At 47.4% G+C, this 23,055-nt stretch overlaps 3 protein-coding genes and 1 long non-coding RNA gene across 4 annotated transcripts; 1 reads left to right on the top strand and 3 right to left on the bottom strand.

The window, feature by feature from the left end:
- Window positions 1-3,310: 3,310 nt before the first annotated feature.
- Window positions 3,311-4,033, top strand: LOC135375846 (zinc finger protein 235-like). The gene has a single exon (XM_064608489.1). The coding sequence runs from the start codon at window positions 3,311-3,313 to the stop codon at window positions 4,031-4,033; it is 723 nt and encodes a 240-aa protein (XP_064464559.1).
- A 2,752-nt stretch (window positions 4,034-6,785) lies between these two features.
- On the bottom strand, window positions 6,786-8,631 carry LOC135375860 (uncharacterized). Its single transcript, XR_010417413.1, has 4 exons — window positions 8,521-8,631; window positions 7,914-7,986; window positions 7,107-7,154; window positions 6,786-7,037 (listed from the first exon to the last, which is right to left on the bottom strand). It is a non-coding gene; the product is annotated as an uncharacterized LOC135375860 (long non-coding RNA).
- A 6,299-nt stretch (window positions 8,632-14,930) lies between these two features.
- LOC135375845 (zinc finger protein 675-like) lies at window positions 14,931-16,194 on the bottom strand. Its single transcript, XM_064608488.1, has 3 exons — window positions 16,119-16,194; window positions 15,384-15,938; window positions 14,931-15,232 (listed from the first exon to the last, which is right to left on the bottom strand). Exons 1-3 carry the CDS (start codon window positions 16,192-16,194, stop codon window positions 14,931-14,933), a joined length of 933 nt encoding a protein of 310 aa, XP_064464558.1.
- A 3,782-nt stretch (window positions 16,195-19,976) lies between these two features.
- On the bottom strand, window positions 19,977-21,879 carry LOC135375830 (zinc finger protein 184-like). The gene is made up of 2 exons (XM_064608475.1): window positions 21,817-21,879; window positions 19,977-21,107 (listed from the first exon to the last, which is right to left on the bottom strand). The coding sequence occupies exon 2, from the start codon at window positions 21,073-21,075 to the stop codon at window positions 20,368-20,370; it is 708 nt and encodes a 235-aa protein (XP_064464545.1). The 5' UTR covers window positions 21,076-21,107; window positions 21,817-21,879; the 3' UTR covers window positions 19,977-20,367.
- Between the last annotated feature and the right edge of the window lie 1,176 nt (window positions 21,880-23,055).

The raw sequence follows: 23,055 nt of genomic DNA, 5'->3' as shown, positions 1-23,055 counted from the left end.
GGGCGGAGGCACAGCCTTGAACTTCCCCTGTGCCGCCGCGGGTCGTCTTTCATCCCAGTCAAGTGGGCGGAGCGATGACGTCTGTGACGTCACGGCGGCTCCCCCATCTCCGGGCGGCAAAAGATCAGAGAATTGCCAAATTCTTCCTATAAACGGCTCTGAGAAGCCATAGAAGAGCATTCTCTGTTCTGCAGACCTGAGGCACAGCACAAACCTGCAGTGTAACAAGAAGACCTACATGGATGTGATGCAATACAGATGCAACCTCTGTACTGCAGAGTTCATGTGGAGCAGGAACACACAAAGTTAGAGAAGCCGCTGCTAGAGCTAGTTCAGCCAGAGCACGAATTTGTGGCTTAAGATGTAGCCAGGACACTCTTGGGATAGGGACCATACAGGTGCGCAGGCACCAAATACACTTGAAAGAGTGTCAGTGTAGTGCTGTCATGTGTCCTGAACTCAGAGACCTGAAGAACATGCTCATGCACAGAGAGGAGAAGGCGGTACCGATGCAATCTGTCTCCCGCCGTATTTTACTTGTGTTTGACATTTTGAAACTCGCACGCACGAACAGACCGAGGGTAAAAAGAGTTGGGTTGGGTGGTCACGCATGTGAAACGTAGAAAAAAAAGAAAGAACAGTGCCGAGAAACAAACAGACCATGAAGGGACACCCGTACAGTGGCCCTCATCTGCTAAGAAAGGGTTACGTCCACGAACAACATGCATTGCATTGTTTCCTGTTTGCCTCTTTATTCCTTTGTCTTTTATTCATTTTTTTCCTTTATTCCTCTTTATTATGATGATGAATGCTTTTTTTATGGCTTACATGTCCTCGACTGATAACATGAACAAATAAATCAACCAACCCAAAGAAACAAAAGAAAATATGTCTACAAGACGTGACAACTTGTAAGAACAATCCCAACAGTTACCTTTTGTGTTACGAGCATCTGTTGTGTAATGTGTTACAATTTGTAACAGTTTGTGAATGACACATCAGGAGAAATCACGGAGAGACTATCGTGTGTGGTATGGGAGATTAAAAACTGTGACATCAGTCTCTAGAACGTTTTTCTTTCTTTTTTTTTGTTCCGAGAGGGTTGACTTGGACACTGAAACTACTAGAACTACAACTAGGACAACTACTGCTCTACAAATTTGACGATACTGGAGTCCTCTCCAGTTGAGAGTGATAATAGGGTAATAGGATAGGGAAGGTAATAGGATAAATAGGGTCCAGAAATTGAGGCACTAAAAACGATGGGAGTAGCCAGCCACCTGTTTACGTACTGGCAAGAACGTGCAAGTATCCAAGGTTATTGTGATTTACAAAAGCAGTGACAGAAACTGTCCATCTAATTGCCGCCCCGTTTCAGTGTTACCGGTCTTTTCTGATGGTTTTGAATGCGTGATTTACAGATGACTTTCCGCTTACTGTAATAAATAATACCTTCTCTCCATCGTTAATTTCTTAGGCAATTTGAGGCATTGTATGTATTTGTCCTTTCTATGTTGTTCTAGCCTCAGAACGTCGGTTCTCTCATTGTTCAAAAGTTGCCGCTTCCGTCGATCCCGTCGTATGATTGTGTGCATGACTGAGAAAAATATAAGAGTGAAAGGAGGATGAGTGAGAGAGAGTGGTTGATTTGTCCCTTCAGGTGACGCACCTTTGGAAGTCGCTGAAGAGGCGTGTTACCTTAGCTCAATTGGTAGAGCCCTGGACCGGTAATCCAGAAGATGTGGGTTCGACTCCTACAGCTGGCTAACCTTTTCAGTGACTTTCATCTTTCATGGTCTATGGACTTCTGTTCTTTATTGTTTCTGAGCCGATTCGCTCCCCCCTTCCTCCGCTGAATGTGTCACAATCACCCTGGTGGTTGGAAACCTCAGTTTGGGAGACACTGGCCTACACTGTATCTCCGTGGCAGGCGTGTTGCCACGACGACGTGGACGACATCACGTGAGGCGCGTTGTGGCACACTGAGTAACAACAGGCATGGCGGAGCGGGTAGGGGCGTCCGCTCGTTGGCGATAGCAAAGGGCGTGCGTAAGACTATGAAGCAGCCTGTTCAAATCCAATTACCGATGGGCTATACAACAATTTTCCGACGAATGTCGGCGCACTTCTCCCTGAAATCATCCCTGGGCCCACATCAAGCCCCTCTGCCCCACTCCTTCGCTGTTCGCGCTGCATCTGCGAACATCTGTACATCGCTCACCAACACCTCCTAGACAGCAGAAGGCCGGCTTACTCCTATGTCACACAAAGAAGCGTGCTGGTACAACTCTCTTAACGCTGCCGTGACATCAATGCAAGAGCGAACAAGAGAAAACATCAGCAGCTCGAAGAGCTCAAGGCCTTTTGCTATCTATTGCTCACACCCAACGTTCCTTCATGGCAGTAATACGTAATCACAAAGAAGCACCCATTATTGATCCTTGCGCGTCGAACACCCCTTACAAGAACCACGCTCTAAGTTGTGACATTCAAGACCAGTATCGTGAATCCAATCACTATAAAAAAATTGGGCGCTTGGCTTATATTTTTGGAGCCGTTATCGTAAAGGCCTTCCGACCTGCCAGATCTCCTCTAATCATTCAAAATCTCCTCACTGACCCCTCGTTGCGATAAAGAAACGAAGGAGGAGGTGACAGCGCATCGCGAAAATCAAAGGAACCCTTTCCACTGACGCTACGCTTCACCAAGTCCAGAAAGTGAATTAATGAATTGCTAACACGTTTAAAAAAGTACTTATACAGGAAAAGAAAAGAAACAGAAGGCCATATGACTGTCCTGAATGCGACTCAGGGCATCTGTTTCAAGGACGTTGACATTGAAGGCACTTGACCTTTCAGCAAATACGAGAGGGGGGCGAGCCACTTTAAACATGCAACTTCAATCCTTCACAATGGGGGTGATTTGCGGAGCCTGACGAGGACAGCGTGAAAAGGCACAGCGAACGTGGCGCCATCTGGTTTTTCAAAAATTGTGAACTAGAGATGCGGTAGGACTGGTTCGCCCTGTGAATGTTCGATTTTTGAAATTTCAGGAGCAAGAGAAAGCACCGGTACCCTCCATATTGAGGACAAGCCCAGAGTCACTTGTGATCAGGTATCTCTAGGTTGCACTTTCTCAAATGCGCAGTTCAAGATCGGCACAGCAACGGTTGAAGAGCTATTAAACAACATTGCAGTAGCCACTATGGAAGGTCCGTCCAAGGAACGACCTACAGAAAAGAACAAGTCATGTGGACTTGCATGCACGTCCAAAGCAAGACTGCAACATCACATGTTTGCACACTGTCACAATGAGTTTGAGTGTCCTGCTACTCCTCCATCAAATGTTCAGATGGGTGGGAGAGGAGGGCTTTGGGTGCGACGTGTGTCCCTCTGCATTCTCACAGTCTGTCAGTCACGAAAACCACGTTTTGAAGCGTACTGATGAGAAGACATACAGGTGCGATCTCTGTCCTGCAGAGTTCATCCAGGGCACGCACCTGCAGCGCCACAAGATGATGCACACTGGCGAGAATCCATGCAAGTGTGATCTCTGTCCTGCAGAGTTCAACCGGAATGCGCATCTACGGCTTCACAAGCGGACACACAATGGGGAGAAGCCATACAAGTGTGACGTTTGCCCTGCAAAGTTCCGCCGGAGCAGTGACATGCAGTGCCATAAGAGGACACGCACCGGTGAGAAGCCATACAAGTGCGATGTCTGTCCTGCAAAGTTCAGCCGGAGCGGGCACCTACGGAACCACAAGAGGACACACACTGGCGAGAAGCCATACAAGTGTGACCTCTGTCCTGCAGAGTTCATCCAGAGTACGCACCTGCAGCATCACAAGAAGAAACACATGGGCGAGAAGCCATGCAAGTGCGATGTCTGCCCTGCAGAGTTCATCCAGAGAAGTAACCTGCAGTGTCATAAGAGGACACACACTGGTGAAAAGCCATACAAGTGTGGTGTCTGCCCTGCGGAGTTCAGCCGGAGCGGGCACCTACGGGACCACAAGCGGACACACACTTGAGAGAAACCATACAAGTGCCATGTCTACCCTGCGCAGTTCAGCCAGAGCAAGCACCTACAGCATCACAGGCGGACACACATGGGGGAGCAGCCATAAAGGTGGGACCTCTGTCCCGCAGAATACAACCACGGCGTGGGGCGAGAAGTCATACAGGAGCATTCTCTGTTTTGCAAACTTGAGGCACACCACGAACCTGCAGCTTTATAGGCGGACGTCTATGGGCGTGAAGCCACAGAAATGCAACCTCTGTCCTGCTGGGTTCAGCCACAGTACAAACACATACTATCCAGAGAACAAGCTGCTAGCAGAGCGTCAGCTTGTTCAGCGAGAGCGTAAACTTCAAACTTGACAAGTGGCCATGAGGCACTTGGGATAGAAACGATGCATTTATGCAAGAAAGCAGCCGTCCCAGTGTCAATTCCGTTGTCCTTTACCCGGACACCTGAACAAGTACATCCTAGTGCACAGAGAGGCAATGCTGTATGACACCATATTTTATTTCTGTTGGATATTTTTAAACTCGCATACATGAACAGACTGAGTGAGTTTGAAAAAAAGTTGGATTGAAGCTGGATTGGGTGATGGATGTCAGAAGGAAACCCAGTGCCTGTGGAATGACATCTATGGAGCGATCACTGTGAGACAGTTGTGTGTTGTATGAGAGATTAAATGTGGTTGTGATGTTTGTCACATGAGACAGCGTTAGCTTTATTAATGAATGGATGTTCTCGTGACTGACGCTTCAGGTACAGTTGAGAAACGTTCGTTACGGCAGTTAAAACTAGTCCCGCCTTGCGAGGAGAAGGGGTTTTTTGAGAAAGGGCGCAATCATACTGCCGCCGATGGGGCTGTCCGACGTTCTATCGCTGGTGTCCTCAGTCTCGGGGGAACGCTTTTTATGCGAGGGAGTGACTGGACAATACAACTACTCCCCTGCTACTTGACGTCATTGGATTAACCTCAGATCTGTATCGCCTCTGTTAGGGATGCACTCGCAGATGACGACGCAGGAAGGAGTCATCCATTTTGTCCAACGCCTTCGTCAAATGAGACTCGAAGGAGTCTGCAGTCAGGAGTACCACATGTCCTTGCTTATTATACTCCGCAGATAGAGTGATTGACATGAGGACTGTGTGTGAGGACTGTGCCGAGATGAAATCACTGAGACTTGCTCTGCTCCAGCCGTGCACCGTCGTTCCTTTGTAAGCTAGCGCCGAGTCTCGTTGAAACAGGTATGGTTCGTTACCGAAAATGGAAATTGATCCAAGGGACCAAATGCTTCTTTACGATGTCGTTCATGTGATTGCCCTGGTGGATCTTTACTCGTGGACCCACGAGCTCTCCAGCACATCTGACGCGTCTATTCCCTCATCGCCGATCAGGACTCGAGTTCCAGTTGAGTTTCAGGCGTCTACATCTTTTTCACGCTGGGACAGTATCCATGGAGGAAGGAAACACCAGGAGCGGCACTTTCCTCCAGACTGGCGTAGCTGCCCCCTAGCGGTCGCTCGGGTCAAAATCGCCATTACGTCCTGTCCACCACGTGATCCTCTCTAAAGTTTCGGTTTTGCGAGACTTTGTTTTTCGCGCTGCTCTCCGTGTGATTTCGCTTTTCGAAAGTCATTTATTGTGAAAATGTGAGCACGTCGTACAAACGACGTATGGTAATGTGTTTCTGTCCCGTCTGCGGCTCTCGCCGAACAGAAAGCAGCTCTGTCACGGGAACACGTTTTGTTCGTAAGTACACGATCAGTTATTTTAGTCGCCTGTGTGTGTTCGAGTCATATTGAATCAGGACCTGGCACTGTGCCGCAGATTCATTTCATATCCTCTGTTGTTGTACAGCTTGGGGTCAAAGTTTACGGAACACGGCGCCTGCCCATTTCTTCATAGGAGCGTCCCCATGTGGGCTATGACGAAGAGATCGAATAAGAAACGGGTGGCCGGCTATTCCTTCCACCTCTCAGTATGTGTGCCTACTCCTGCTTGCTGAGGTTGTCGCTCCATTGGAGAAATGCTGTACACCGGTGTTGCGTAAACTTTTGTCCCAAGCTGTAGGAATCAGATTAATGGTGTGCTGGGTCGTTAGTTACACGTGTGATAGTGGGTCAGTTTGTGTGGAGCCTTTCAGAGCCTTTTGTGTATTTCAGACGTCGTGGAGATGGTCAGTTCATGTAGAATATGCAACCGTCTGGACTGACGTACCAAGGGTAGGTTAGGAGAGCCTTCTATATTTTTCATGCGTTGTAGAGTGGGTCACTTCACGTTGTGATATGCACCCGTTGAGACTGACCAAGTTTAGGCCTCTACACCCTGTTACGTATTTCACACTTGGGGTGGGTCGGTTCATGTAGAACATGCACCCGTCGAGACTGGCCAGGGTCAGGTAAGGACTGCCTTTTATGAATTTTTTACACTTTGGCGAGTGGGTCAGTTTATGTATAGATATGAACACGTAGAGACTGACCAAGGTTAGGTCAGGTGAAGATTTTCCTGACCTTACCTTGGTCAGTCTCTACGTGTTCGAGTAAATGTATACGATAATCCTTAGAAAAAGGATCCACTCTTCTGTGAACCGATAAATGTATCGTTCGGCAAAATGGTTGATGGCGAGAGTGTTACGCAGTAAAGCTGGGCTTTCAGACGGCATGTGTTGTTATCGCTGCAGGGCGTGCAGTTGTGCAGGCGCACGGGATCCGATGAAAATGCAGTCGTAGAGAAAATCGAAAGAGAAATAAACGAACGCAACGTCTGCTGCTTAGTACAATTTATTGCCCTCAAAAGTTTCCGCCACCCATGATCATGTTGGTGAAAGAGAATGCCAGGGACTCTTATTTCATATACGTGCAGTTGATCGTTTCGTTGTTAAGGGTTGCCGGTCAGCCATGTTTTCGTCCACCGAGAACGAAGCATTTCTTACACTCGCTAAACTTTGTGCAAGGGATGTTATGAGGGCATGTAATACCCTGAACACAAGTGCAGACACCGAAGTCATCGTCACGACCTGCAAAGGGAAACGTCCTCACAATGATGGCTATACGGTAACATCGTTAATAATTCCAAAGGAACTTACGTTCAAGCTCGTGTCCTTCAGGTGCAGCTTCACTGGCGACAAATACACCTTAAAAAGAAAGGGAAGTTTTCGAGTTTCTCGCAATCTCAAGTTCCCCGCAACTTGGATCGCACCAGGTGAGCTGTTACGTCACGCGCTTTCGACAGCTTGTTACGCGTCCTGGGCACCTGTTCACGTGACTACCTGATCTCTCTAAACGTGTTACCGAATGACGAGGAAAGCCTTCGTGTAGAAAACTTTCTGCTGTCTTAGGGCGAAGGACATGTTCAAGGAAAAAGGAAAGGATAGGGGGTGTGTATATCGGTGTTTTTCAGTCAGTTTCGCCATACTTTTCAACCTAACTAAAGCTGAATTATCCTGGAGCAATCCGCTAGGGGTAAAAGACGGGGACAAAAACCCTAGTTCGGAACCCGCCAATGTTTCCAACACCGTGTGTTCTTTTCAGTGGTTTACCCAGAATTCTAAGCGTGGAGGGGTGTTGGAAAAAATGGGGGGTGCGTCATTATTATGGTTACGTTATCATAACATATCATCACTGTGATGTATCTAAACCAGAATCCTAAGGGCACTCTCTGTAGGGGATACACACGTCGAAAATGTAGGGGGCGTCACAGAACATTTGGGGAGTTTTAGGGGGGTGCAGAGGGTCTGGATAAATTACTGGTTCTTGTACTATCCTAGGACATCCCCACATAGTAGACATGGTAGAATAATTGTCGGTTGCAAACTACCGCAGCTCTCGAAGTGGAACTTTTGGTTTGATCAAACTTTCACAACATCCTATATTAGATCCCATATTAGTGTTACCAAAGAGGAGGACGAAGACAACAGCGAAACGTAGAGGCGTCATTGTGTCCACGAAGAGATCGTTGAAACTTTCCTGGAGAAAGAGAATAAAAGAGCTTGTTTGTTTGAAGTCCTCAGAAATAGTTTCGGTAGAAACCTCGCTTCCTCCGTGTGAAAGTGAAAAATGATTTTAAAAATGATGAACACGTTTGTGTTTGTCCTTCTAGACATGTGTTCCAGCCTCAGAACATGAACTGTCTCGTGTGGAGAATGAGTTGCGAGTTTAGCATTTAAGGTTAGGCTTCTAAAACTTTGACGTTGACGCTGAGAATACGCTTTTCTGGCGATAAATGGATACTATCACAGGAGTCTTTTTTTCCAACGCCCTCGTTTTTCAGAGTCATCTTTGAGTCGAGATATTTTGAAGGAGGAACAGACCGACATCTTATCATATCACAAACGTGGTAGGGTTAGAACTGTGCCAAAGGAACCGTGGTTACGAAGTGATTAGATGTATTCAATTGCATTACACCACATAATAGCCAACGCAAAGTACTTCAAACAGAGAACCATGCTAGTACAGTACAGGAAGTAATAAAAAGCGGTTATCTCTCAAAGAAGTGCTTACCTGTATAGAGAGGATATTTCAGATGTATGTACACTATCGGAACTGCCTGGCTTTTATAGGACACTCCATACAGGTGTACGTGATTCCTTCATAAATATCTGTATCAATGAGATTTCTGAAAAGTCCCCGACGAGAATTGACTTTCCAGTAAGTACCTTGTACATGGCATTTCCTTTGCAAGCACGCGTTCACAACCACATGTGCACGTAAAATACAAAAACTAAACTACCTCGTACAACTACAACTAACCTACCTGTACTTTGTACATGGCATTTCCTTTGCAAGCACGCGTTCACAGCCACATGTGCACGTGGGATATCAAAAATAAAACAAAATTCGACATCAACCGTAAACAAGATGACAAGGTTATGGCCATGAACGAGACAGGGATTCAGATTATACAGCGCGTGGAAATTGCTGCGTGGTGCATTGATTCGCTAAATACGCACGTACAAGGGGATGTATTTATTAGAACCAAAAAAAGAAAAAAGAAAGGATGAAACACAGCAAGTTATATCAGACAGAAAAAAAAAAGACGCGTGTTGCTTACTACGTATTCCAAGGAGAAGAAGAAGAAGTAGAAAGAAACAAGGATGGCAAAGTGTAAAATACGAAGTGACGCCGTGCACAACTATGCGCATGCGGTAACCTCATAAGTGCGGTTTCTCGTTTCCTGTTGTTGTACTTTCCGATGCATTCCCCATTCAAATCAGGGAGAAGAAAGAAGGGTGTGAAAAGGGGGTAACTTCTATAGTTGACACCGACGTCAACATGGCGTCTAATAAAGGGTGTAAAATGTGGTGGTAAATGAAATCATCATTTATCCAAATCACTACAGAAAGGCGTACGCCCCCGTGGTTGACCGAATCAGAAGCGGGAAAACTTGTTACGCGTGGAAGTTCTGTTTTGAGAGTGAGGTAGCAGATAGAACTTCGCAACCTTTTAGGCACAACATATAGTGACAACTATTACCTTCTAAAAGGTGTAACTGCTTCACCTTTTTTTCTAAGAGTGTAGGGAGTAAAATTAACGGTCTCCCTTGTGGTGCAACGAGAGATAACATATCAACGTGGAACAAAATGCTGGGATAATTTTAAATTCGGAGTTTACGGTTTTCACGTTCGGGTCAAATGTAGGAGCATAACTGCAATGAGTTATCATGTAATGCTAGAGGAGAGGACAACGCGCTTTGGAGTTTGGCCTAAGAACAACTATTTTGGTGACACAATGCGTTGTGGTTCCGCTCCTTCCCTGAAATAAGGCAACTTTCTCAAGGGACTGCACCGCTCATACGGTGTATCTCCCTGGACACAGACAAAAGCTCACCGGACAAACGCTTACGCTCGTAACTTTCAAGGCGAACATAAGGTCACCGTTTTACTTGCTTCTTGTTTTCCAGCTGCTTTATTTATACATTGGCCACTAATAAAAATATTTAAACTTTTGCCGCACTTTTGCAAAAGGCTCCCCACAGGGGAGCCTTTTACGTATTTGATGGGTGTCGGACCGGTATGTTCATGTAGAATATGCACCCCTCGGGACTGACCAAGGTTAAGTCAGGAGAGCCTGCTTTGTATTTCAATTGTTGTGGAGTGTATCAGTTTATCAGAATATGCACCTTTCGAGACCGACCAAGGTTACGTTACGGGAGCGTTGTATTTGATGGGTTGCGGAGCGATTAGTTCATGTAGAATATGCACCTCTCGAGATTGACCAAGGTTAAAGGGACCGAAAAGCGAATATAAGCCCATCGAAACACTTTCTGTTCAGCGAGAACCTTAAACGTTCAAATATCAAAGAACTCCGCTGAAATCTCTGAAGTTTCTCTGTAATCGAAGTTTCCATGGTTGCATGTCCAGGGACCTATTAGGAAACGGAGCAGTCTGTCAACAATTGCATCACCCCGCGCCATCTGTCGAGGACGCATGTAATACGCGCTCTTCCGGTCGCTAATCCAGCGAAAACGAAAATGGCCTTAGCATTTTTGACCACTTTCTATGTCGAGAATGTCTAAGTCCTTGCACATGAGTGCGCTGGAATTCCAATTCGCTCACACAACTTCTTCGTGTGATAGCGTGCTGGAAAGTGTGTTCTTCGCAACAGAAGATTCCTCGTCGAGAGATTTTCCGGAGTTGCATTCGTCCTCACCAGTAGCTCACCGTGCCGTGAACACGGATTGGTTTGAACTGTTCGAACTGTGAAAATATGATATCGCTGATATCGCAGGCTTGTCGTGTTTACTGCGTGTTTGGGGGGGGGGGGGGGGTGTAGGGCGGCCGTTGCAAAATTTCGTCGGTTAGGCTTAGCTCGACCACGCGCTGAAGTGATTGGCACTGTGCCAAAACGATATCGAGGGTAGCCCAGGATTTTCGCGTACGTATTTTGACGAGGGGACTTCGGCGAGATTTCGTCGTTTAGGCTTAGCCCGACCATGCGGTGACGTGATTGGAACTGTGAAAATATGATATCGCTAATAGCGCCCGGTGTTCGTAATTGCTGTAATGCCTTCGCGTCATCGCGTTCCCCTGGTGGCGGAGGGGCTGCGAGCGGCACCACACGGGAGAGATGGCGATCCGATAACCAGGCATCGTCTGCTAGCGCCGAATTTCCATTCCTCTCCGCATTCCTAGGAAAGCGCTGCCACGTCTACGCATTTGGAGCTAGCAGACGACGCGCGGTTATCGGATCGCCATCTCTCGCGTGTGGCGGCGCTCGCAACTCCCCGGTCACCAGGGGAACGGAAGTGATTTGCTTGTCAGTGGGGTTGAGCGCCCTCTCCCTTTGCCGCGGAAACCAGTTATCGCCAGTTGCTCCGGAGAATTGGGGCTGGAAGAGGCGGTCGGGCCAGGTGCAGTGTTTCCCGTCAACCGTTCGTTATTTCGAGCGCCGTGCTGTACATTCAATTTCCGCGGTAATTATGACTCTATTGCGGTGAGTGCATTGTGTTCATGTTTAATGCGTGTGTTGATGTGTCGGACAGATTGCTATCATTCCAATGCACACGTCAGCCAGTGTAGACAGGGGGTGTAACCTTTGGCGATGAATCAATTCTTGTGGTGCATGTCACGTGAACAGGTGCCCAGGACGCGTAACAAGCTGTCGAAAGCGCGTGACGTAACAGCTCACCTGATGCGATCCAGGTGGCGGGGAACTTGAGAGTGCGAGAAACTCAAAATTTCCCAGTTTTTTTAAGGTGTATTTGTCGCCAGTGAAGCTGCACCTGAAGGACACGAGCTTGAACGTAAGGACTTTTGGACTTATTAGCGATGTTACCGTATAGCCATCATTGTGAGGACTTTTCCCTTTGCAGGGCGTGACGATGTCTTCGGTGCCTGCGCTTGTGTTGAGGGTAAAACATGCCCTCGTAACATCCTTTGCACAAAGTTTAGCGAGTGTAAGAAATGCTTCCTTCTCAGTGGATGAAAAACATGGCTGACCGGCAACCCTTAACAACGAAACGATCAATTGCACGTATATGAAATAAGAGTCCCTGGCATTCTCTTTCACCAACATGATCATGGGTGGGGGGAACTTTTGAGGGCAATAAATTGTACTAAGCAGCAGATATTGCGTTCGTTTATTTCTCTTTCGATTTTCTCTACGACTGCATTTTCATCGGATCCCGTGTGTCTGCACAACTGCACGCCGTGCAGCGATAACAACACATGCAGTCTGAAAACCCAACTTAACTGCGTAACACTCTCACCATCAACCATTTTGCCGAACGATACATTTATCGGTTCGCAGAAGAGTGGATCCTTTTTCTAGGAGTTATCGTATACATCCAGATTGTCACGGAAAGGGGTTCGCAAATCTCGAAAAAGAACAAATCAACCGGAAAGAGGACAATATCATATTCTGAACAACGATGATCTTGAGGTAACTAAGGGCCAGTTTTCACTTGGCGACACGGCGCATCCGTCGAGACTGACAATGTTAGGTAAGGAGTGTCTTTTATCTATTTCACAAATTGGGGTGTGCGCCGGTTCATGTAGAATATGCAGCCGTGAAGGCTGACAAAGGTTTGGTCAGGAAAATCTTCACCTGACCTAACCTTAGTCAGTCTCTACGTGTTCATATCCATACATAAACTGACCCACTCGCCAAAGTGTAAAAAATTCGTAAAAGGCAGTCCTGACCTGACCTTGGCCAGCCTCGACGGGTGCATGTTCTACATGAACCGACCGACCCCCAGAGTGTGAAATACGTAACAGGGTGTTCGGGCCTAAACTTGGTCAGTCTCAACGGGTGCATATCCCACGTGAAGTGACCACGTGGGACGACGTCTGAAATACACAAAAGGCTCTGAAAGCCTCTACACGAACTGACCCACTACCACACGTGTAACTAACGACCCAGCACACCATTAATCAGATTCCTACAGCTTGGGACAAAAGTTTACGCAACACCGGTGTGCAGCATTTCTGCAACGGAGCGACAACCTAGCAGCAAGTAGGAGTAGGCACACATACTGAGAGATGGAAGGAATAACCGGCCACCCGTTTCTTATTCAATCTTTCGTCATAGCCCGCATGGGGACGCTCCTATGAAGAAATGGGCAGGCGCCGTGTTCCGTAAATGAAATAACTGATGTTCTGAGGCTGGAACAACATAGAAGAGACAAATACATACAAAGCCTTCGGCTTTGTATGTATTTGTCCCTTCTATGTTGTTCCAGCCTCAGAACATCGGTTATTTCATGTTTAACAATTGCCGCCTGCGTCGATCCCGTCGTATGAATGTGTGTATGAGTGAGCAAAAATGTAAGAGTGAAAGGAGGATGAGTGAGAGAGAGTGGCTGGTTTGTCCCTTCAGATGACGCACCTTTGGAAGTCGCTGAGAAGGCGTGTTAGCTTAGCTCAATTGGTAGAGCCCTAGACCGGCAATCCAGAAGATGTGGGTTCGAGTCCAACAGCTGGCTAACCTTTTCAGTGACTTTCATCTTTCATCGTGTTCCGTAAACTTTTGCCACAAAGATATGCAACAGAGGATATGAAATGAATCTGCGGCACAGTGCCAGGTCCCAAACAAACGATTCAACACGACTCGAACACACACAGGAGACTAAAATAACTGATCGTGTACTTACGAGTAAAACGTGTTCCCGTGCGACAGAGCTGCTTTCTGTTCGGCGAGAGCCGCAGCCGGGACAGAAACACATTACGATATACTACCTCGTTTCTACGAAGGTGCTCACATTTTCACAATAAATGACTTTCGAAAAGCGAAATCACACGGAGAGCAGCGCGAGAAACAAAGTCTCGCAAAACCGGAACTTTAGAGAGGATCACGTGGTGGACAGGACGTAATGGCGATATTGACCCGAGCGACTGCTAGAGGGCGGCTATGCCAGTCTGGAAGGAAGAGCCGCTCCTGGTGTTTCCTTCCTCCATGAATACTGCCCCAGCGTGAAAGAGATGTAGACGCCTGAAACTCACCTGGAACTCGAGTCCTGATCGGCGATGATGGAATAGAAGCGTCAGATGTGCTGGAAAGCTCGTGGGTCCAGGAGTAAAGATCCACCAGGACAATCACATGAACGATATCCTAAAGAAGCATTTGGTCCCTCGGATCAATTTCCATTTTCCGACACACGCAAGGCTAATCACTGAACAGATCTGAGGATAATCCAGTAACGTCAAGTAACAGCCCTGGGGTAGTTGTAGTGCCCAGTCACTCCCTCGCATAAAAAAGCGTTCCCCCGAGGCTGTGGACACCACTGCTAACGATAGAACGTGGGACAGCCCCATCGGCGGCAGTATGATTGCGCCCGTTCTCAAAAAACCCCTTCTCCGCGGAAGGCGGGACTAGTTGTAACTGCCGTAACGAACGTTTCTCAACTGTGCCTGAAGCGTCAGTCACGAGAACAGTTATTCATTAATAAAGCTAACGCGCGCCTCATGTAATAAACATCACAACAACATTTAATCTCTCATACAACACACAACTGCCTCACAGTGATCGCTCCATAGATGTCATTTCACAGGCACTGGGTTTCCTTTGGGTTGAACTTCTGACATGCATCACTACCCAATCCAGCTTCAATCCAACTTTTTTTAAACTGACTCAGTCTGTTCTTGTGTGCGAGTTTCAAAATATCAAAAATAAAATGTGGTGTCATACAGCATTGCCTCTCTGTGCACAAAGAAGTACTTGTTCAGGTGTCCGGGTAGAGGACAACAGAATTGACATTGGGACGGATGCTTTCTTGCATAAATGCATGGTTTCTATCTCAGGTGCCTCATGGCTACTTATCAAGCTTGAGGTTCATGCTCTCGCTGAACAAGCTGAGAAGCGGGACAGAGGTCCCACTTTTATGGCTGCTCCCCCACGTATGTCCGCATGTGATGCTGTAGGTGCTTGCTCTGGCTGAACTGCGCAAGGTAGACATGGCACTTGTATGGTTTCCTTCAAGTGTGTGTCCGCTTGTGGTCCCGTAGGTGCCCGCTCCGGCTGAACTTTGCAGGAGAACCATCGCACTTGTATGGCTTCTCACCGGTGTGTGTCCTCTTATGGCGCTGCAGGTCACTGCTCCGGCTGAACTTTGCAAGGCAGACATCACACTTGTATGGCTTCTCGCCCGTGTGCGTCCTCTTGTGACGCTGCATGTTCGTGCTCGGGATGAACTCTGCAGGACAGACATCACAGTTGTATGGCTTCTCGCCCATGTGTTTATTCTTGTGATGCTGCAGGTGCGTACTCTGGATGAACTCTGCAGGACAGAGGTCACACTTGTATGACTTCTGGCCAGTGTGTGTCCTCTTGTGGTCCGTAGGTGCCCGCCCCGGCTGAACTTTCCAGGACAGACGTCGCACTTGTATGGTATCTTACCGGTATGGCTTCTCACTTGTATGGCTTCTCACCGGTGTGTGTCCTCTTATGGCGCTGCAGGTCACTGCTCCGGCTGGACTTTGCAGGGCAGACATCACACTTGTATGGCTTCTCCCCCTTGACTGTCCGCTTGTGAAGCCGTAGATGCGCATTCCGGTTGACCTCTGCAGGACAGAGATCGCACCTGTATGTCTTCTCATCAGTACGCTTCGACACGTGGTTTTCGTGACTGACAGACTGTGAGAATGCAGAGGGACACACGTCGCACCCAAAGTCCTCCTCTCCCATCTGAACATTTGATGGAGGAGTAGCAGGACACTTTTCAGACTCATTGTGACAGTGTGCAAACATGTGATTTTCCAGTCTGGCTTTGGACGTGCATGCAAGTCCACATGACTTGTGCTTTTCTGGAGGTCGTTCCGTGGGTGGATCTTCGATAGTGACTACTGCAGTGTTGTTTAACGCTTCAACCGTTGCTGTGCTGATCTTGAACCGCGCATTTGAGAAAGTGCAACCTGGAGATACTTGATCACAAGTGCCTCTGGGCTTGTCCTTAATATGGAGGGTACCGGAGCTTTCTCTTGCTCCTGAAATTTAAAAAAAGTCGAACATTCAGAGGGCGAACCAGTTCAACCGCATCTCTACTTCACAATTTTTGAAAAACCAGATGGCACCACGTTCTCTGTGCCTTTTCACGCTGTCCTCGTCAGGCTCCGGAAATCATCCCCATTGTGTACGATTGAAGTTGCAAGTTTAAAGTGGCTCGCCTCCCTCTCGTATTTGCTGAAAGGTCAAGTGCCGGTCCTTCAACCAGATGCCCTGCGTCCTATTCAATAGAGTCATGGCCTTGTGTTTATTTTCTTTTCGTGTATAAATACTTTTTTTAAAAGTGCTTGCAATTCATTAATACACTTTCTGGACTTGGTGCAGCCTAGCGTAAGTGGAAAGGGGTCCTTTGATGCGACGCGCTATCACCCCCTCCTTCGTTTCTTTATCCCAGCGGGGGATCAGTGGGGAGATTTTTAATGATTAGAGGAGATCTGGCAGATCGGAAGGCCTTTACGATAACGGCTCCAAAAATATGATAAGCCAAGCAGCCGATTCCTTTATAGTGTCTGGATTCACGTTACTAGTCTTGAACATCCCAACCTAGAGCGTGGTTTTTGTAAGGCGTGTCCGACGTGGGAGGCTGAATGATGATTACGTATAAGTGCTACGGAGGAACATTGAGTGAGAGCAACACATAGCAGAAGGCCTGTGTGCCCTTTTCGAGCTGCTCATGTTTTCTCTTGTTCGCTCTTACATTGATGTCACGACAGTGTTAACGGAATTGTACCAGCACGCTTCTTTGTGTGACATAGGAGTAAACCGGTCTTCTGCTGTCTAGGAGATGTTGGTGAGCGATGTACAGATGTTCGCAGGTGCAGCGCGGACAGCAGAAGGGAGTGGGGCACAGGGGTTTGATGTGGGCACTGGGATGATTTCAGGGAGCAGTGCGCCGACATTCGGCGGAAAATTGTGGCATAGCCCATCGGTCGTTGGATTTGAACAGGCTGCTTCATAGAGTTACGCATGCCCTTTGCTATTGCCAACGAGCGGACACCCCTACCTGCTCTGTCATGCCTGTAGTCACTCAGTGTGCCACAACGCGCCTCACGTCATGTCGTCCACGTAGTCTGGCAACACGACTGCCACGGAGATACAGTGTAGGCCAGTGTTTCTCAAACTGAGAGTTCCAACCACCAGGGTGATCGTGACACATGCAGCGGAGGAGGGGGAGCGAATCGTCTCAGAAACAATAAGGAACAGAAAGATGTAAGAAAAGGTTAGCCAGCTGTAGGAGTCGAACCCACATCTTCTGGATTACCGGTCCAGGGCTCTACCAATTGAGCTAAGCTAACACCGCTTACCACTCGAAAATGTTGGAATTCCTCAAAAGTTTCGGGAGCACGGCCGGATACATTCGTTTCTCGCAGCGAGAGTGACGTGGACTCCGACAGTGCAAACACGGCTGGATGATCGAGGAACATCATTGGCCAGATTCGAAACTGTCGGTTACGTGATTGCATCACTCGGCGCCTGACTGTCTGGGAAGAGAAATCTGTTGCTGCACCCCGGTCATGTGACTGATTATCGTGAAGTGATCAGATCAGCATCGGGGAGCGATCCTATATTTTGGTCACATGACCAAGGTCAGTCCAGAGCGGGAAATGATCAGGGCACGGTCGGGAGACTACCTTATCTTCTCTTATGTTCTACCTCCTCAGTTCCCACACCGCTGGGAACCAGTCGGGCACTATCCCTCGTTCAGGAGCCGAAGCCCCCATTGCGTTCCCATTCTTTTCCCGAGGGTTTGTGCTGCCTGGGCTGTGTGTGTTCGAGTCATGTTGAATCGTTTGTTTGGGACCTGGCACTGTGCCGCACATTCATTTCATATCCTCTGTTGCATATCTTTGTGGCAAAAGTTTACGGAACACGATGAAAGATGAAAGTCACTGAAAAGGTTAGCCAGCTGTTGGACTCGAACCCACATCTTCTGGATTGCCGGTCTAGGGCTCTACCAATTGAGCTAAGCTAACACGCCTTCTCAGCGACTTCCAAAGGTGCGTCATCTGAGGGGACAAATCAACCACTCTCCCTCATTCATCCTCCTTTCACTCTTACATTTTTCTCAGTCATACACACAATCATACGACGGGATCGACGCAGGCGGCAATTGTTAAACATGAAATAACCGATGTTCTGAGGCTGGAACAACATAGGGACAAATACATACAATGCCTCAAATTGACTAAGAAAGTAACGATGGAAAGAAGGTCCTATTTATTAAAATAACAACAACAACTTTATTTTCGACCTTGGAGAGTGGGGAGTTTCATCGCCACAGGCGATACTCTACCCCATTGCTGGATGGAATGGGGGGAATAAAATAACGAGCCCCTTCACAATAACGATCGAAGTCCGATGGTGTCCAGAAATGTCAGAAGAGCTTTGAGCGCAGAGCGTTGCTGGGCTGGATTGGGCCAGGGACCAAGCAATTTCGATAGGGAGAAAGGGCGAGAGTCCAGCTGACGAAGAGACTCGGAGAGTGTGGTTCGGGAAGGTTCGTAGTGAGGGCAATGAAGAAGAATGTGCTCCAGATCCTCAAGAGCACCACAGTGGCAGCAGGTGGGAGAGTCAACTTGTCTCAGCAGTAACGCCACTGAGCTGTAAAGGCCACATCGAGGCGCATTCAGTGGATTAATGCAGCATCTTGACGAGAGGTGTTTCGTGGCATGCGGAAAGCGAGCGTGGGATCAACTCTGTTCAACATAGAGGGGGGAAGAATGTCGGTTGTCCGTTGGCGGGAAGCCAGGGGTGTCCCTAGGCGTCGCAGAATGGAACGGCGGTCTCCTCTCAGCAGAACAATACGGGTCCGTTTCCGATACGAGAGTGCTGCTTCTGCGGCGCTGTCGGCCTGCTCGTTCCCCACGACACCACAATGGGCTAGAACCCACTGGAGAACTAGCCTGTGGCCTGTGTAGCCTGTGCCATTATTAAAATAAGCGGCAAGTCAACTATAAATCACGCATTCAAAACCATCGGAAAAGACCGGTAACACTGAAATGGGGCGGCAATTAGATGGACAGTTTCTGTCACTGCTTTTGTAAATCACAATAACTTTGGATACTTACACGCTCTTGCCACTACGTAAACAGGTGGCTGGCTACTCCCATCGTTTTTAGTGCTTCAATTTCTGGACCCTATTTATCCCATTACCCTATTATCACTCTCAATTACAGAAGAATCCAGTATCGTCAAGTTTGTAGAGTAGTAGTTGTCCTAGTTGTAGTTCTAGTAGTTGCAGTATCCAGTCAAGCTTCTCGGCACACACACACACAAAAAAGACTGACTTCACAGTTTTTAATCTCTCATACCACACACGACTGTCTCCCTGTGATTTCTCCCGAGATGTCATTTACAAATTGTAACACGTTCTACAATAGATGCTTGTCAAACAAAATGTGTTTGTCAGGATTCCTCTTACAAGTTGTCGGGTCTTGTAGAAATATTTTTCTTTTATTTCTTTGGGTTGATTTATTTGTTCATGTTACTGGTTGAAGAGATGTAAGGCTTAAAAGAAGTATTCATCATCATAATAAGGAGGAATAAAGAGAAAAAAAAGCAATAAAAGGCAAGGAATAAAGAGGCAAACAAGAAACAATGAAATGCATGTCGTTCATGGAAGTAAACCTTGGTTAGGAGTAGCATGGTCTGCCTGTACTTTGCACTGTTTTTCATTTGTTTACGTTTCACATGTGTCACCACCCAACCCAACTCTTTTTAGCCTCGGTCTGTTCATGCGTGCGAGTTACCAGAACCAGAAATAAAACACGGTGGGATACAGATTGCATCCATACAGCCTTCCCCCATGCACAGGCATTAGCATGTGCTTCTTCAGGCCTCTGGGTTCAGGACACACAACACCACAGCACTGGCACTCTTTCAAGTGTACTTGGTCCCTGCGCACTTCTATGGTCACTATTCCAAGTGTGTCCTGGCTACACGTTAAGCCACAAGTTCGTGCTCTGGCTGAACTAGCTCTAGCAGCAGCTTCTCTAACTTCGTTCCTGCTCCATATGAATTGTGCAGCACAGAGGTTGCACTTGTATGGCTTCGCTTTCATGTAAGTCTTCTTGCTACACTGCAGCTTTGTGTTGTGCCTCAGGTCTGCAGAACAGAGAATGTTCTTTTGTGGCTTCTCACCCCAGGGTGCCTGCTTGTGCTGTTCTGTGGGACAGAAACCGCACTTGCATCACACTGCAAGTTTGGGTTGTGGATAAACACTGCAGGGCAGAGGCTGCAATTTTATGGCTGCTCACCCGTGTGTGTTCGCTTGTAACGTGACAAGGTTACACGCTGTCTGAACACTGCAGGACAGAGACCGCACTTGTATGGCTTCTCGCCCGTGTGTGTCCGCTTGTGCTGCTGCAGGGTCCCGCTCTGGCTGAACTCTGCGTGGCAGACATCACACTTTTATGGCTTCTTATATGTGTGTGTCCGCTTGTACTGCTGTAGTAGCTCACCTCGGCTAAACTCCGCAGAGCAGACATCGCACTTGTATGGCTTCTCACCCGTGTGTGTCCACTTGTGACGCTGTAGGGTCCCCCTCTGGCTGAACTCTGCAGGACAGAGGTCGCACTTGTATGGCTTCTCGCCCGTGTGTGTCAGCTTGTGACGCTGCAGGTGAGAACTCCGGCTGAACTCCGCAGGGCAGACATCGCACTTGTATGGTTTCTTGCATGAATCTGTTTGCTTGTGCTGCTGTAGGTTCCCGCTCAGGCTGAACTCGGCAGGGCAGACATCGGTCTTGTATGGCCTCTTGTCAGTATGCTTCACCATGTGGTTCTCGTCACCTGCAGACCACGAGAATGCAGAGGAATAGATGTTGCACCCAGAACTCTTCTCTCCCATCTGAACATCCGTTGGAGGAGCAGTGGGAGACTTTTCGGACTCATTGTGAGAGTGTGCAAACATGTGGCATTCAAGGCTGGCTTTCGACATGCATGCAAGTGCACATGGCTTGCTCTCGTCTCGATGACGCTCAGCAGGTTGGTCATTCATAGTGAATAGTGCAGTGCTGTCGGGCTGCAGTTCATCTGTTGTGGTGGTGATCTTGAACTGCGCATTTGAAGAAATGCGACCTGAGTATTCTTGTTCACAAGTGCCTCTGGGCTTGTTCATAATATGGTGCGTATCAGTACTTTTTCTTGCGTCTGAAATTTCATAAACAGGACATTCTGAGGGCATACCAGTCCAGGCGCATCTCTGATTCTCGATCTTTGAAAAACTAGATGGCACCACATTCGCAATGCCTTGTCACACTGTTCACGTTCGAACTCTACAAATAATCCCTATTGTGCACGATTGCACAATGCAGAAGCACAATGTACTGAATGTCGAGTGCAATGGGGGTGGATGGCATGTGTCTTATCAATGTTCTTTAGTTTGACGGGTCTGTTCAAGGCTTTCCACCTACCCGGCCACCCCCTTGCAATTTACTTTCAGAACATTGTGCTGTTTGGACTTGCACCACTCTCCGGTATTTGCGAGAGATAAAGTGTAGTTCAGACGGAACAAGCTGAACTCGATTGGGGACTCGTTTTTCTCGTATGAGTATTTTTGTTATTTTTGTTTTGGTGTCATATAATTAGGTTACGCTTATTTTTCTCGAGTCAGTGATGCCTGTACTCGGTTGTGCAATTTTTAGTATATCTTCATATTGCTCGAATACCTCAAAGCTGTATAAGTGCATACTGTGTACTATGATGGTGCACAAATGTTATCGCTTACTGCTGATGATAGTAACGGGCAATACACCCAGAGATGAAATTATGAAATAGGAGTCGCCATCTATGAGTCCGAGCGTTAGTCAAACGCCAACTGAAAATGCCATGAAAGGGTCATGGAGAAGTTATTACATACGATCAGAGCTCGCTTGTCAGGATGGTTTCTCGGAGGATGTCAACTTGCTGTACTTGCGGTTCTATAACATGCGACGGCATGTTTTCAGATGCGTGTTTCAAGTGCACACACTAATACATAAAAGGGAAGTTGACCTCGCTCATTTTTTAACCTATTCTTCAATTCGATCTTGATACAATTTGATATAAACTTTCGCATTCCTGTCACGGTCGAATTAATGGAAGTTCACTGTGTTATCAAGTTTGCTGCAAAGGTCGAATTAACTCAAGTTTATTGGGTTATCAAATCCACTCGTCCTCATCTAGATCCCCTACCTTTACAAAGTATGGTATAGTTTTCCGAAGTCAGCTCAAAATTTAGCACATCTTACCACTTTTCCATTAAAGATTCCATGCTGGGACCGCAGCAGCACAACAATAAATTGTGATTAACAGGACAGCCATATATGTCTGCATTAATAATCGAACTCGCCCGCCAGCACCTGCCTGCTGCAGTCCCAAACGATCTGCAGTAAGTCTGAAGTGCATGTAAATGCATATTTCATAAGTTGCTGCATATTTCCCCTGCTCATCACATATGACGTATCAATCCATATTTCACATTGCAACCTGCGGATTAGACACTTGGCATCGTGACGTCTTCTTGAGATTCCGTCCCTGCGGGTGTCCACGCCACTCTGGTTGCGTTGAATGCATCTTGTGCCCTCTCTATCTGCAACAGAGAGTATGACGCGTTCCCTTCTAAGCCGTTCGTCTGTCGCTTTTACGTCGTTTCCTTACTATGCCCAGACCTAAGCCATCAACTTCATACCTCTACAAGAGATGGACGACGGAGAACCCAGATTTGTGCACCGACGGAAAGATATTGTTCTGGAGGATTTGCGAGAAGGTAAAAAAGAAACACGCATTACAAGGCATGGGCTTTCATGCATTGGGGAAGATTACGAACGGGAATGTTTAGAGCAAATAAGCGTAAATGGGGGCTCGCTTGCGACACAATGTACGCGCAAGGACGCTTATTAACGACGCTAAAATCAAAGTCCTTCCTTGGTATTTATTTACTTCGCAGAAATTCAACTGTCCCGGCTGTTTCCAGACTCGATTTTTCCGTTATTTTCCTTTTTTTTCTTTCTGTCTCTTATAGGTCAATGCAGAAAGGAAGTTTCAAGTTGACCAGCATGTGATGTCGCACATTTCTGAAAAAAGCAAAGGGGAGCAGAACTTCACAATGTCTACATCC

This window comes from Ornithodoros turicata, unplaced genomic scaffold, assembly GCF_037126465.1.
Source record: "Ornithodoros turicata isolate Travis unplaced genomic scaffold, ASM3712646v1 ctg00000947.1, whole genome shotgun sequence".
NCBI classification, from domain to species: domain Eukaryota; kingdom Metazoa; phylum Arthropoda; class Arachnida; order Ixodida; family Argasidae; genus Ornithodoros; species Ornithodoros turicata.
The sequence above is the reverse complement of the archived record's forward strand: the minus strand, read 5'-3'. Positions and strand labels throughout refer to the sequence as shown.